This window comes from Dysidea avara, chromosome 12 (genome assembly GCF_963678975.1).
Source record: "Dysidea avara chromosome 12, odDysAvar1.4, whole genome shotgun sequence".
NCBI lineage: Eukaryota > Metazoa > Porifera > Demospongiae > Dictyoceratida > Dysideidae > Dysidea > Dysidea avara.
This window is the reverse complement of record NC_089283.1, coordinates 19,207,083-19,224,367: the sequence shown is the minus strand read 5'-3', so window position 1 is coordinate 19,224,367 and position 17,285 is coordinate 19,207,083. Positions and strand designations below refer to the sequence as shown.

The following is a 17,285-nucleotide window of genomic DNA, read 5'->3' as shown; positions in this document are numbered from 1 at the left end:
GTCTAGTATGTATCTGACCTATACAAACCATACACTTGTATTACCAGTCACATACACTGCATTATAGTATGCTGAGTCAGCAGCTATATATGGCCCTACAGCTCTATACAACTTAGAATTAGAGAGTCAATAGGGTCTTGAACTAAAAGAGAAATTATCACACCAAGCAATTTGTCCATGTAGACAACAGCAGGCCATGCAAACTAGGTGGCTACCAAGTACCGGAACCATAACATCCTGAACTAAAAGAACTTCTTATTTCAGTGGAAACTGAATCAGTTCTGTTTCATTTACCAGAGGTTGCACTATATGTATGTTTTGCATTGATTTTGCAAAAGTTCAGAAATACTCTATAGCAGCCAGCCACTCCAACAGAACAGTGACAATTTTGTTTATTCAGCTGTGCATAGCAATTCACTAAAATGGTCCAAAACTTTATTTCAGTTGACTCACCCTGTTTAAGTGAAAAGTTTGGAAGCCATACAGTCACTGCTGCAAAAGTTTATTCCTGACTCATAGGTTTGCTTTCTGTACTCAGGGTTACTGTGATTAAACAAATAATAAATATGGCAGGGAGACAGAAACATAACTATATGTTTAAGTTTTCATAGTACAATTATCTGGAAGCTAGCCAGATGTAATAAATAACAGAAAGGAACCATGGGACACGTGGTAGACTGTAAATACAATGGCTTATACGTTGGCAGCTGCATTCGCAGTTTCTAAGTGTGACTGCTCTATTAGAGCAACTGACTGTTCTATTAGAGTAAGTGGCTGAGCCACTTTCTTTCTACAATTATAGAAAGTAAGCCCGACTCGGGGAGTCTATGCCACGGCCTCCTAATGCTGGCTTCTCCACCTCCGTCCTATGCATACATGATGCATTATAATAGTAAATCTTTACCTTGGTCTTGTCCTGTTTGGTGTACAGAAGCTCTCCATCTTCTAAAGTGTACCTCATTGCCTTTCTTCTAATACACCTCTTCTCGTTCTTTGTACACTTTTGTCTGTACCTCTGCTCTTGAAGATACAGTAAAACATCCTCGTGCAGTTGTCTCTCAATCTCTCCACGACTATCTTCCGACTCCGTACATTGGCTGCTGCTACTGTGACCAGCAGGGTTAGCGGAGCCATCCGCCATCATCCTTAAACTGAACTGTTACAAATACTGCTCTAAGCGTCCTTAAAGTGCGAGTTAAAGTGACGAGCCCTCAGCCGAATCAGTACAGCTATAAACTTGAATCAAGTAAAGTCACGCCAACAGTCGAGGCCAACAGTCGCTGTTCAGCAACTGACACGTGTTTAGACTGTAGATCAACCGTATCAATATAAAATATGACTGAGTCGACAGCTGCCAGTCACCTTTGAACTCCTTTCGACACGACCATCAAAGGCAGCGGTGTGCCGGAAAGCTACTGATAACACCCACATAACTGAGTTTTCCGGTAACGAACAAGTAACCCATATCTAACCGGCCTCTATACAGCTGTTTCATTGGGGGGACCAATTGAAGCAGGGCGGACCACTTGACGCAACTTCACATGGTCCGGCCGGACAGCCTGAGTTGCGCTAGTTGGTCCGGCCGGACCACTTGGGGCGGGGGACCATCTGTAGCGTGACAGGTCCCGCCATGTAGGGAGGTGTAGAGGGCTTGTTTCTAGTAATTAGCCATACATTTCCCATTTACAAGCAGCTGTCAACTCAAGGTACAATAACGAGTTGTAGTCTAAATAAGTTAGACGTCAAGAACCACTGGGTTCTACGGGATTTAGAAAACCCTCAGGCCCTTAGTAGCGCCCGAGCGAAGCGAGGGCGCCACAGCCCAGGGCCTTCGAGTTTTCTAAATCCCGTAGAACCCTGGTTCTTGACGTCTAACTATTATCAAGAGTTCATAATATATATACTAAGGAGAGTATCCTACTCTCATATACCCTTGTAGAAAGGCGTATCGTGAAGTTATGACGTAACGACAAGATGTTGTGGTTTGTGACGTACAGGAAGCCGTAAAAGTACAAGAATCGTTAGTATCGTTTCACACTTGCGACGCTCAGGAAAGCCGTATTCGCGAATGGCCTAGTAAGAAACGCCTACGAAGCGGTCTTAACCCATGAAGGAACGATTGTAGTTGGGTGAGAAACGCTTAGAGCTGGAGTTAATTTGGTTGCTAGCGACGTTGGTAGGCACGCGTTCAATCGATACCATGTTCAACTAATGACATCATTAATTATACAAAGAAAAACGGGCGAACTCAGAAGTGTTACGTCATAACTTCACGATACGCCTTTCTACAGGGGTATATGAGAGTAGGATACTCTCCTTAGTATATATATTATGAACTCTTGCTATTATTTAGAATCAATTCAATTTCCAAAATAAACAACTTCCGGCACAATTTCCGCACTCGTCACTCCAGACAAAATGGAGGAATTTGAAAGTTCTTCAAAACGAATGAGAGAAGGTGAGAACAATTGTTGTATATTCCAATGCTGACGTTTCCCCATTCACAGACCTAATGGACGCTTGGTTTCTTAATTGGCAAATTAAAGTGAAAGCTATTTGATACTCGTCATCAGCAAATGTCAAACAGTTCTTCACTGATGTGGGTTACACGTATTTGAATGGAAAAATTGTAACATGCGATGGTGAGATTATTCATGGTGAATCAACATTGGATCATGTTGTCACATCACCCGACAAGCCTTTGGTAATTAAACCATTTTGTATCTGGATAGAGCGTGAACAAGACAGTCCCAAAAAACATTACTGCAATCCTTTAACTTTCATAAGTGAATTGTTTGCACCACAGGGAATCACACACGGTGTAGCATATCACAAAAACAGGAAAGTTGATGCGAATGAATGTGCAATGAAGTATTCTACTTCATATGAAGAGCCCCTTGTGATCAAAAGTTTTAAAGTAACCATATATATTAATGGTAAAATACTACCTTGTGACATGATTGGCTGTGAAAGCATTGAAGGTGTAATTGGAGATGCAAGCGCAGCTGTAAAATGTGCATTAATTTCAACTGCTTGGGATAAAGATGGAGTTGAAGTTGAAGACATGAGCTCATTTATCTTGAATACAACAGAAGAGACAAGAATCCTATATCTGAAGAAAGTTGAACCAGACAAGCCACGTTATTCCCATTCTCATTCAGTCTCAGATGCTGCCAGAAAACATCCCAATGATATAACAAAGCATTCCACTTCCCACAAGCTTTATGCCCACTGGTTCAGTATGCAAATATACAACAGATACTGTAGTGAGCCTAGTGTTGAGGCAAAGGAATTTGCAGAGAGATTTACGTGGTTGATGGATATTGATAGTTACAAACCAAAGATGTTAGCTCATCATGAATCGACATATTCTGCTGTATTTTTCCGAGCATTAGATAGGTTTTTATTTCGGGATTGCAAAGAAGGTTGTGTTCTTCACCATCCAGTTTTACGTCAGCATGGAAGTCACCATAGCACTCCTGACGGTTATATTTCTCGGTTGCAAGATGGTTTGCCTTCAGCACTCATACTACTGTCTGATGTTAAAAAAAACCCGGAAGACTGTGATTGTGCCGAGATGGAGAGTATAGGGTATTTTCAGTCCGCTGTCTCTGTTGGTGGTCTGAATTCACCAATTTTAGTCATGCCTGTCACTCCAAATAAATTATGTTTACTTTTGTGCTGGCCCATTGATGAGTTTAAACATGCTACCATTAAAATTTTCCAGACCAGCAATTCAAACGAGTTTGCATTTTTTTTGTGCGTTAAAATTTGCCGTTGAAAGGCTCCCTCAGATACGTGGAGGTGTGTTCAAAGTTGAGCCAATAGAAAACCTTGAATTAAAAGTTTTGCAACAACCGAATGTTTACAGAGCTGGAGATACTGTGTATAAATTGTTTGACATGCAGGATGCAACGTGGGCTAAACCAAACGTGCAAGTAGTTCACAATATACTTGGCAATGACTACCTGCGTGAAATGAAAGAAATAGATTTAACAGTTGATGGACGCTGTAAACTGTTGACGTACAAGTACATTGTTGCTAAAGAAGATACGATCACACTTGAGGACTTTAAACCGATCGCAGCTGCACTTGATGCTCTCCATGAAGCTGATTACGTGCACTCAGATGTACGATTGAAGAATATGATATTCTCAAGTGTTGGTGATGCCAAGTTGATCGATTTTGACCTGACAGATAAGGTTAGTGAACTGTATCCTCAAGGCTACAATCACTTTGAAGAGCGCCACCCTGATGCAATTGAATGGCAAGGTCGAGAGATAATTCATGATAGGCACTCACTAATTCACATAATCATTGATAATGTGAAGTTGACAGATAAGGAGAAGTCAAGGAATAAACAGTTCATTTCCACTTCAAGATATTTTTATAATGAATTAAGCGTCCTTTGCAAAATATGTTGTTAGTTAAGTAGTAGTTAGTAAGTAGTTGTTTGTTAGTTAAGTATAGGTAAGTATATTATCCTGACTGATGGTAGTATTGTAACTGTATTACATGTGTACATATTACTTTCATACATACGTAGCTGCATACAGTACCACTCAAATGCAGTGTTGTTAAGAAAATTGCTAATTAAAGACCATGGCACTAGTTTTGTTCACGGGTATTCATTATGCAAGATACAGGGTGCAAGCAGCAAAGGTATTCACATAGTGGCTAATTACTGCTGTCATGGTGATGACCACAAATTTATTTTTACCATCACCATTACCTTTCTGTGTTGGTCATATAATAGTTACTCCATGTCAAGTAGGTCCCAACATATGTGTACTTCGTGTCCTCAATGCTTGGCAACCAGACCACCTCATATGCTGAGGAGCAAATGATCTTTTGTTGAGGAGCATGTGATGTCTTGGTGGGGTCTCAGTGATATTTCTTATGGTTCATGTGAGGTAACAGTGAGTACTTATTGATCTTAAGGTAAGTTGCATGTGAGTACAGAGTGAGGAATAATAGATCTATCGGTAAGGAGCATGTGGAGTCCCGGTGAGGTATCGGTGATCTTTACTAAGGTGCATGTGAGGTAACAGTGGGTACTCAATGCTGGTTCGCTGGGCGGCAATAGCCGTGTTTCGCACAGCTGCTAGAGGCAATGCTTTTACTAGTATGTGTGTGTGTGTGTATACTAGTGGGTGTGTGCGTATTAGTGGGTGGGTGTGTGTATACTAGTGGGTGTATGTATACTAGTGTGTGTGTGTGTGTATACTAGTGTGCGTGTGTGTGTCCTAAGAAGTTATATAAAGGTGAAAAAAGTTTGAAATAGGTAAATCCAGATGCCCTATTTTCACAGGCCCAATCACAGTTCTTGTCAAAACTAATAACTAATCAAGACACTAACACTAATCATAATTGTGTTATTTTATACCTCAGGATAGCCACTACATCTGCACTGGTAGTATTAATATCCATAGAAGATTGGCAACAATGTTGACACATAGGGAGATGACTGACCTGCTCTGTGTGTGTGCATGCGCGCGTGTGTGTGACTGCATCATAGAGTACCTGGGGTGGGAGGGATAAATCTGTGAGTCCATGTCACTGGTTAATGGCTAACTGGGCGATAATTTTGTCCGCCTCCTGTGATATACACTGTTTAATGCTTGTGATATAATGGTTCTTATAATTTTTAATCATTAGCATACATTGTAAATAATAATCTGTAATCACTTTATACAATACATAAATATATTCATGGGATTCAGTTCAATGAGGTGGCTGCTTTCATGATCCGTACACCTTTGCTATAAATTGAAAAAGCAAGAAATGAACAAACGTCAAACATAAGGACTCACCATGTACATCACACTCATGTAGTAGATAGCTGTGATACATGTGGATATGATTGGCTCCAATACTACATAAATAAAAAGGTGTAATGTACAAAGTACACACCCACACACTACACACAAACATGTACACTACACATACACGCAACATACGACACAAACTTTTCTAAGATGTTGTTTTTGTTGCTATACTGTAGACAACAACAGCTCTCAGCTAGTTGAATAGGTTACTAAGATGGATGACAACAAGGTATGTGATGATCATGTGCTCTGGTACGGGCATGACATTGTAGTCACACATGGGACGTGATTGTATAACTTCGAAAATAGCAATGCATTTTCGAAAATAGCAATGCATTTTCAAAAATAATTTTTCGTAAATTCTGAAATACAGGCACAGATAGTTACTGATTAAGTTCAGGTGTTTGTTTCTACTTTACTATAACTATAGGCACTAGGCCGAATTGACTACGCGACTGGAAAGCAGCGAACACCCACGTACTGAGCCCATGTGACACGAACTATATCATGAGCATGAGTCTTGGTTGGGCATGGTTTAGTGCCGGCTAGCCCGAGAGTAAAGTATCCTACATAGCTGAGAGCAAAATTAGCTAGACAACATACCTGAAATCGCTGAAAAAAAGCCTACTCGTCGTAGTTCAATGCGTACTGAGGCAATTAGCTAGGATTCGACTCAGTTTTGGCCAAACTGGCTAGTCTGTGACTTCGGATGTATTGTACTGTGCCAGGGATCGTATCGTACTGTGCCAGGGGGCTGTATTGTCGTACTGTGCCAGGGGACCGTATTGTACTGTGCCAGAGGACCGTATATTGTACTGTGCCAGGGGACCGTATTGTACTGTACTAGGGGACTGTATTGTATTGTGTCAGAGGACCGTATTGCACTGTGCCAGGGCACTGTATTGTACTGTGCCAGGGGACTGTGTTGTACTGATCCAGGGGACTGCATTGTACTGTTCCATGGGGACTGCAGGGATTTTTCTAGGGGGGGAAAGGGGGCATTTTGCCCCTCCTGAAAATGATTTTGCCCCCCCCCCCCCCCCCCCTGAACTCTGCTTCAACCAGCCTGAGTAAACAGGTGATTTAGCCTCATTTAAGTTCTCCCCCCCCCCCCCCCCCCCCCTCAATTTCTGAAAAACTCGGATTGCCCCCCTCCCCTGAATTTATTTTCTAGAAAAATCCCTGGACTGTATTGTACTGTGCAGGAGACTGTATTGAGGGGACTGTACGTATTGTACTGTGCCAGGGGACTGTATTGTACTGTGCCAGTGGACTGAATTGTGCTGATCCAGGGGACTGCATTGTACTGTTCCATGGGGACTGTATTGTACTGTGCAGGGGACTGTATTGAGTGGACTGTACGTATTGTACTGTGCCAGGGGACTGTATTGTACTGTGCCAGGGGACTGTATTGTAATGTGCCAGGGACTGTATTGTATTGTGCCGGGCACTGTATTGTAATGTTCCGGGGTACTGTATTTTACTCTACCGGGGACTGTATTGTACTGTGCCATATTCACTTACTACAGCTGCTCTGTATGTTGTAGACTGCTATGAGTCGTTTGCTTAAATCTCAAAGCCACTACAACTATTTTTGACTTTACAAAAGTCGATCCTACCTGCAGCTACGTATTGAAAGTGGCCACAGTGAATGCATGGCAATAGAAAGGCTACGCAATGAAATGCAGTTAGACCAGTATTAATTCTATATGATATTGTGTCCCCACAATTCTATAATGAAACATGAAATCAAACACACTATGTACATGCGCTCATACATTATGGTGCCCCATATAAACGTGTTGTAGAAAGAAGCAAAGACTCAAATCTAAAGGGAAAAAGAACAGATATTAATTTTATTTGTATTCTATGCATGAGTGTAGTTCTACCTGTTTGCGTGTGTGTACTCCACTCACTTTCTCACCTTTCAAGATTCCACGATCAAATCTTCCTCTTGACTCTTGTACACCTGATCCAGCCAGAAGGATATGACAATTGTTATCAACAAACACAACAATACGTACAATTTTTATAAAGGTACAGTACATAAAATGGTACGCAACATACGCATCTCCCACAATTGCAAAATAACATGTTCGCAATAGTCAACCCTAAGTGATAATATTATGCGGATCTCTTTAAATAAGAAAGCAACATACTAATCATAAGTATGCATGAGGGTACAAAATATGCCATAGCCTATGTATTTGTATAGCACAGTTATACCATTATTTTAACCCTCTTTAAAGGGCCATTGTACATTTAACCTGTGCATAAAGGGCACGCACGCACACGCACACACAACGCACAAGTATAGGGCCATTAGTACAATATTTAGTAATACTTTAAGTTTTGACTTCACATATACGTTCTCATTTGGTTGTTAACTTGATGTAATGATTTGGCAATTTTATGTGGAGTAATCTCTTATGTAATGACTGGGTTTAGATTGTGCTGGCAACAAGCTAGCTATACCAATTTCACGAGCATTTACTATATAGGCTGGAAATGATTGAGCAAAGTTTCAAATGTAATTTGGTCAACAATATATGTGACCGGATTTGTGAAAAGGGGTCTTCCACACACACCCAATTTACCACCTTTGACAACTCATAACTTCAGATTGGAAATGGCTATTGATTTGAAAATTGGTAAGTAATGAGCACCAACATAGTTTAGTGGATGGAGAAATTTTCAGGTTAATATGTTTCTTGAACACTGCATTATGGTCTTCCAATTTTATAGAATTGGATATGTGTGGAAGACCCCTTTTCGCAAATCCAGTCACATATACAAAATAATTGTTAACTTTTATAGAGCACTTTCCAAAAGTTTCTTTACATCATATAATAGAGGTGAAGCATTCTAATGTTATTGGCTATCTCCTGATCCATACAAATGATAAAAGTTAAGTTGTTGTGTACACTGTATATAATATCTAATCCAAAACAGCCAAGCTGTAAAAAAAAGAGTGCGGCCCTCAAAAAGGCTATGGTGAAAATAGATGTGAAATCCAAGGTGGCGGGAAAGAAATGGCTGTGATGGTAGGTTAATGGTAAAAATTTTAATAACGACAATTCAGGTGAATTTTGGTGCTGCTTGGTCTTGGCACAAAATTCACTTGAATTGTCATTATTAAAATTTTTACCATTAATCTACCATCACAGCCATTTCTTGGCCGCCACCTTGGATTTCACATCTTCTTTCACCATAGCCTTTTTGAGGGCTGCACTCTTTTTTTACAGCTTGGCTGTTTTGGATTAGATGTGATTAACAGCTACCCCAGCATTCATGAATTATATAAGCCAATCACCCCTGATAAAATTACAAGTTTTTGACATGAGTTTGGGGGCCCTGTCACAATGGAAGTGTGAATTATATATAGGTGTTGGTAGAGGGCTAAAACCCATAGCAATTTTACTATCCAGATATCTGACATCCAGATTGAATTGTAAAGAGTGACTGCTGTATTAGAATATTCTCAATCATTTATTGTGAATAATCCCATAGTTTGCGTTATGAAATGCATCATTAGTCCATTACCATTATTCTTCTTTTGGCATGTACATAATTGTATTAAAATTCCTATTATGCTGACATACTGCTCAATGCTTTTGATAGCCCCTTGTGCTTGAATCCATGCCATTATAAATGGCACAACAATAGTTATGAGTAAGACACATATCTTAACAAATTAATGTTAGTCTAAAGAACAGTTGATAGCAAGAGGTTTTCTTTTTTCAGAAAACAGTTCAAATTAAAGTTGTCAATTCACAGTTCTGAATGATAAACTATCACTGCGTATATGAACAATATAAAATACAGCTATAGAAAATGTAATACAAAAAAAAATTGCTTCATATGATTCAAGGGGGTAGTGTTAGGAAAACAGCAGTTTCACACAATATACTAATTACATGAAGTCTGTACAGGCACCTTTTTTCTTCCAGGATAGGGTACCTGTACAGCAGGGTCTGTCACAAAGCATGTGTCGAGCCAGTGGTGGCAATGATGGTATCATTTGTTCACACTGATTACAGCATTCTTTTTGGCATGGTGATATACTATGTTTGTGACAAAATTCCATCAAGCATTTTGCAGTAAATGGACACTTTGGACTACATGCTTGTACCACAATAGGTTTAGTATTGGATGGGCATCTTTCATCAGGAAGTGTTGCATTTCCCACCTTGCAGTGTAATGTTCTTGTCTGTATACCATCACAAGTTTTACTACACTATAAGAATAATACTTCACAATTATTCCATTGTATTCATACTTACTGAGTTCCAGTCTGATGTGTGCCATTCTGGATGGCATCCTTCAGTCTTGTAGCATGTTTGTGTATGTGATGGTTCTTTTGTTGGATTACACTTAATGTAGCCATGCTCTTTAGCAGTCTTTCCATTATATATACAATGGACATTTCTGTATCTCACACCTGCTTCCCCACATCTTGAAGTTACACACTATTATATAGAAAGATATTATATGTACTGCAGCTAAGGAACAGTGCTTACTTCTTTTGGCCAGCTTTCAACAACCCACGTTCCATTGCAAAAGGGTCCCTGGCAAGTTCTTTCTTCTACTGGTTTAGAATCTGGAATATTCTCAAGGCAAACAATATCATCAACAATTGTTCCATTTTCAGTACAGTTTACATGTCTGGTCTGAACACCTTCACCACAACTCACAGAGCACTATGGAGAAATTAGATTATTCAGCATTAAATAGCAAGCACATTTCATCATGTTGAACAATCAGCTATATTAGGGGCAGCTTCAGGCGGGCTATGAAACTGGTTACCCAAAATCGAGATACTTTAACAGCTACTTACCCTTATCAAGAGTTTACAATGTGTTAGGGCCTACACCATTATAAACTCATCATTATAAATGCTTGCTGAATTTGTTAGTATATCACTTTCAAATTCAACTTTTGAAGGCCTAACTCCATGGAATACTTCTACTATAATGGTATGCCCTAATATGCAGCTATGTTGCTAATTCATAAGTTTAAAATTTCTGGAGCCATGGTAATACATGATACTTGTGGTGCCCAGTTACATACATTAGTCCAATTAGATTTGATCCACTTATGAATACACATGTTTCCAGCACATGATCTCTCTGTATGAGGCTTTGCCAGCAAACTACAATTGTCTCTGTGTATCTTGTTTCCATTAGCATCCCTACATGTGACATTTCTTCTTTGAATTCCTTCCCCACAATCAACAGAACACTAAATGCAATTGAAATGAGCAACATGAAGTAGTATTTGTTGTGTTACATACTCTGCTCCAGTCTCCTGTGTTCCAGTGGTTGTGACAAGGGTGGTTATTGCATTCATCTTGTGATTCCGGCTTTGTTTCATTGTCACAATTTCCTGGAGTCTGGATTGGTTCTACTTCATCTCGGTACACTTGTATACATGAAACATTCCTTGTCATGTTCCCTCCTCCACAACTCTTTGAACATTGTGTCCAATCAGAGTGCATCCATCTAAATTGAATATTACACAATTTCTATAATGTGTATAACACAAAAAAGGTACATATATAACCGAATCTGGGAAAAATGGTCTAATCACCTATTTAAACGTATTGAGAAATGCTAATTTTAAGTATTTAGAGCATTGTAGCTCAGCTCACCAATGAATAAATCTACGTGTACCAAATTTTAACACGTTTTACACCAATTCCTTACCTTCCAGAGCATCCACTGTACAAGTAGCCAACAGTTAAATTTCCTGCCATTTTAGATAGTTTTTAAATCAAAGTTGACTGTATCAGGAAAGTTCCCAAAAAGGTGGGAAGTGGGGCTGGAGGAGGGTAAGGGGCTGTTTTAAAAAAAGTAATGAGGAAGGCATAGGAATGAAGTTATATGGGCCATTCAGGTCTCAAAACTGGCTAAAATGAAAGGACATTTACAGCACAGGTCTTTAATTATTCAACACCACAAGCTATACAGCCAAATACAGCTATTCCCAGACTGCCAATAGGGCTCCAGACCACTCATACGGATTGCCACTGTGCTTGGAATAAGCTGCCAGCAAAAGCAAGCCATTCGAGTCTAGCTGATTTTGATAATGACATTTGACATTATATAGTTTATTCATTTAATTTTAGCTCTGTGTTCTTGGTGAAAAATTTAATCTTGTTATTGTTATTAAAGCTTTATAGTGACCAGCACTGAAGGTCTGACAGCAGCATAATCTGTTGTCATGGGCAATAAAACCAGTTTTCCCAGACCCAGTCACATATACCATCTGGCTTAAAATAATAACCGCAAGGGCTGCTTATATAATTGAAGTGATGATAATCATGTAACTATGAATTAGTTGATCACACTAGAGGTGGAGGAAACCTTGAAAGTTGGGGGGCTCAATGGCTTAAACACATTCTGCTGACATGCTTCAGTAGCTAGGGACATGTCCCACCTATGAAAATTTTGTGCTCAAATTTAAAGTGATTTTAAGCATAAACATAATGTCTGACAGTTGTATTAGAATATGTGACTTCCAATTACAGTATATCTCAATCATTGTGGGAAAATATTTAGGGGGAAGCACAACCCTCCTGGACCCCTACATCTGCACACATCTATTAACTACTAAGATAAACTTCATCTGTGACATCACTAATAATATCAATTACACTCACTCAGAAGGACATGCTGGCTGATCACAAAATCGAATTGTAGGAGAAAGTCTTTCACTATTCATCAAACATTCTAAATCTGAAACTCTTGTGTTGCTACCATATACATGACAATATATCTCTTGTATTTGAATTCCTGGAATATTGGGTAAAAAAATAGTGAATAAAATTATAACTGCTTGTATGCGTACCTCTTCCACAAGTCTGGGAACAAGGGGTGAAATTCTTTCGTCGCGCCCATTCATACAAAATTGGAATTCTGAACTCATATGGATCATGGACAGACATGTGATAATTGCACTGTATTTTGTAGCTAGGACAATGAATCTAAAGAATGTTCACCAATGTTTTAATACAATTAATCACTCTGCATACCTCAATGGTGACAGGTGATTGTAGTGGGCCTTCAGCAGTTAACTCATTGTTAGCAATTGTAAACAACGTCCCTGATATAGAAATGTCTGAGTGACTACTGTTACACTGGTGAGACTTTGTAGAATTGCTGATGGCTACAAGGAATGGTATTATATCATTATTCAGTTGAACAATCATGTCACCTTTAAAGTCACATGTATCCAAAACAATGCTTATATTTCTAGATTCAGATGGTAGCACAGTGTGATAACCTGTGTATACTCAATAACTACACTTCATATAAATATAACACATCTCATACCATTGGCAGAACAGTTCTCTAATTTACACGGCAGCTGAATACACAAATCACAGCATTTTCCACACTTGTTGGTTGTTTTCTTTGATCCAAGAACACCATCGCAGCCAATGGACTACAAACATAGCAGACTAGAGCTAAAAAGAAGTTTATTTCCACAAAACTTACCACGCATTCTCCATCAACACATACACCACTGGAGAGGCAAGATGTTCCATCCACAACTAAGCCATTCTCTACAAGCTTCTGGCCTGGTGAGCTGCACAGCAGTTTACAGGGATCAGTTTTATTAATGAATGGTATTAACTGCTCTCCAAATGTCTTACATTGCTCACTCCTGAAGTCAGCATTGTCACCTGGGCACCTCTAAAAATTTAACGGAAGACCAACTAACCTCTATCTACACTGACTACATGACTTAATATTCAGTACATCTTAAAGGATATGTTGTATGTGTGTGAGTGTGTGTGTGTGCGTGTGCGTGTGCGTGTGCGTGTGCGTGTGCGTGTGCGTGTGCGTGTGCGTGTGTGTGTGAGTGTGCGTGTGCATGTGTGTGTGGTTCACTCAAGGAGCTGATGTGTAGCACAATATAACCAAATTATTGAGGCTCTATAAGGTCTACAAAAATATGGTTAGGTGATCACAAAGTACTTGGTCTTTGCAAAGAGGTTACTTCTGGTAGTGACCAAGTTTAGCCTTTTAATTTCCCAATTTCAACTTCAATTTTCACTTTTGATATCCACTGTTTCCAACTAGTCTATATGTGTAGGACATGGGAGTCATGTCTGTCTGCAACATAAAAGAAACCCACAGCATGACTGTGTACAAGTCAAATAGCTTTTAATTCACATAATTTCCTTCAAGAATTTATGTGTAGAAAATTTCAGACATGCATGTTGATACAATCATGTAAATGCTACTATTAAGTGCAGACCTTAAGGATATACATACAACTTATAATTTCTTACCTTCACATTGCAAGCCTGGAACTCTTTCCTTGTGTCATTGCATCCATCATTTCTAAGAGCACAAGTGTGGCATTAATATAGAAAATACTTTTAACACACCCATGTACGTAGGTATGTTTCTGGTATATAAACATGACGCCTGAGGACCTGCAGTGTCATGTTTACAACTCAGATGGCAAATTCATTTAACTTTGTGTTGTGACTGCTGTGGTGTTTCAGTGTTGTTGAATGGTTACTTTAACACCACAAAACAAATTTGGCGGTCAAACTGTGGAATTTTAAGTTAGTGCCAATCGTATACAATTTACTACCCAACACTGAAAAAACACTGATAACACTGTTGATAAGCTTACTGGCAAGAGATGGTCCTGTACATGATTCCTACACCACAAGTTCTAGAACAGGGACTCCATGATTCACCACCAGATACCTATATAACACAAAAGCTATTAATAACCAAGGTTTCCCATAGATGGAAACATCCTTACCATATCAGCAATGGAAACCAGAATACTGAAGATTAGAAGCTGTTTGAAACAATCCATCTTCAAATTAGTTTTCACAGATAGACATGATTCACGTGAACACACTGAAGATTGTAGACCATATGGTGGATGGGTTGGATGTTCATCAATTTATACCGTCAACTAGATAAGAAGTCTTATAAGTGCTGGCTCATAAACACGTCAGAATAATATTTTTCGCAAGCACTTAATATATGTATATGAACATTTATGAATAAAATTATGTTTGTAAAGCATGCCTTAATGCCGGTATACCAACACAAAGGTACTGTATTTAATTTGTGGCCAAAACTATCCCATTCTAATGGAATATTATGTGGGGGATTTGGTTACTATTCATAATGATTAAGTATATCGTAGCTATCATTGTAGATATCAAGCACTGTGCTTGTTGTGATGTAGGTTTAAAATAGCAAATTAAAGCAACCGGCCAACCATTTACTATTATAAAACACATAGCAATATGGGTGTCGGCCATGTCAGCTGAATTGGGATGGACAGCATTGCAACATCATCATTTTATGTCTAGTCTAATCCACAATAGTTCATGGAACTTACATTATCGAAACAATGATACCACAGCAATTATTTTATTATACCCACTGTATCATGCAAATGTACATTTTATCCCTTGACCATTACACAAGGAAATAACATACCTAACAACGGCACCATTTGATGTAATACTGTGAATAACTATAATAATAGATGGACAATAAAAGTGAGAGGCCTACTTAGTATCAAGCTAGTAGGCTTTGTGTTGTGGTGACTGAGAAGCCACTACCGGTTCAAAGGTAACTAAATTCCACTTAGACCCTTTCAGAGTTCAATTAAATTATTAAATTATTTATGTTTAATTTGCAGCTGCTTGCAACAAACAAAATTGTGCATAATGAACTTGCCTGCCTTACCCGAGACCAATTCAAATGGCACACCTTGCTAATGTTACAATGTTTAGTGTTGTCTGAGGGAGTGTTGTTTCTATATAGACGTGCGAGGGACTATGGGATGTAGATACCTTACTTTTAGCCAATTAGGTTTACATATTCCATATTTTGCAGTCTAACTAACCTCAATATAGCATAATTGTATTACTAAAATTATATTTATACATATGTAATTTTGGCCACAGGCGCATCTGCCAGTTCACCTATTCAGTACAATAATCAAATTCAAATACCACACTGAGCATTTGAAATATAATATGGTGTAGAGTATCCAAATGTTGTACAAGAAAGGATGTTTGTACAACTGAAAAATACATAAGATCAAACACTGGTCAGTTCAATCACACAAGTGTTCAGAATAGCATATATAATTTAATACACTTATTCTAATAGTACACAACATTGTAGTACTCTAATTGAACAGTCACTGTTGACATTCCGGTATGTTTGTGGTGTTTGGGAACAGTCATTCCGTAATATAACAGCTTTCAGTTTATTCAAACAGGAAACCTTTATTTACAATGATTACATAATTATACATGATGTAACATGTTACATACATCAATAACATGTTGTAGTGTATCTGTGTGTGTTGGCTTGATTCCAACCATTCTTAAACCTTATATATATAGCCATCACCACAGCCTACCGTAATTCGCTTTATTTTCGTGCAAAAAATTTCGTGATAAAAGTTTTCGTGTAAAAATATTTTCGTATGATTTATGTAAATGACTGCTCTATTAGAGTAGTTCGATCTTGTATAAAAATTTTCGTGCAACAAATTTTCGTACAAATTTTGCATACTAAAATTAGTTTACAACGAAAAAAAAGCAAATTACGGTATCACAATGGCCAGTTCATATTTATTGCAGTTGACCACAATCATTGCAACTATTGCTACATGAATGCTGACAGACAATTCCATGTGCATGTGAGTAGGTGACACATACGTAGACATATGTACAGTATTAGGTAAGTCACTGTATGTACTTGGTCAATGCATACTGTATAGTACTCTATTCTTTACAATAAAAATTTTTGCAGATTGCCACCGTCCAATATTGAGTGGAGGAATTTTTCTTCTTCTTCGGTGCTTAACTGAACAATGCCATTTTGATCAAGTTGCAAATGTCGAGGGGGAAATTATCATGGACAGCTATTGATCTGCAAAAATCACAACTTTTCCATTTGGAAAAAAAACGCAATATGGTTGCTCTGCAGCCATGCAATTAGTTAGTTATTGCTCCATATGAAAAGTAACTAAATATATTACTTTTGTTGTAGCCAACAATCTGGTTGCTGTAACAGTACCCCCTCATACATCCAACTGGGATGCTTTCTTTATGGTTCAGCCATACCTATAAATGGTTTAACTTCACCAAAACCAAATTATGATAATAGTCATTAGCTCTAATGTGCTACTAAGTTATGTAATAATGTGGGTTAGGTAATATTATTATTATGTAATAATATTTCTCATTAACCACTATTACATTACTTACATTATGGCTTCTTAAAAGTTGTATTACAATGGAACCTTTCTTACCCGGGCAGTCTGATACATGCTACTGTCTGTATCTCAGAAATGTCCGTAACTAAGAATTGTATGCTAAGATGCTAAAGTGACTGACTTAAATACAAGTAATTGAATGATATTGCTATCAGTTGTGCTATGAGCATTCATGGT

General features: G+C 38.5%; 1 protein-coding gene across 1 annotated transcript; it reads right to left on the bottom strand.

Moving 5' to 3' along the window:
- Nucleotides 1-9,606: 9,606 nt before the first annotated feature.
- On the bottom strand, nt 9,607-16,955 carry LOC136240766 (papilin-like). The gene is made up of 15 exons (XM_066031800.1): nt 16,872-16,955; nt 14,616-14,774; nt 14,481-14,557; nt 14,128-14,179; nt 13,328-13,525; nt 13,163-13,274; nt 13,044-13,112; nt 12,862-12,995; nt 12,678-12,813; nt 12,490-12,622; nt 11,122-11,329; nt 10,899-11,069; nt 10,349-10,528; nt 10,112-10,297; nt 9,607-10,065 (listed from the first exon to the last, which is right to left on the bottom strand). The coding sequence occupies exons 2-15, from the start codon at nt 14,670-14,672 to the stop codon at nt 9,742-9,744; spliced, it is 2,037 nt and encodes a 678-aa protein (XP_065887872.1). The 5' UTR covers nt 14,673-14,774; nt 16,872-16,955; the 3' UTR covers nt 9,607-9,741.
- Between the last annotated feature and the right edge of the window lie 330 nt (nt 16,956-17,285).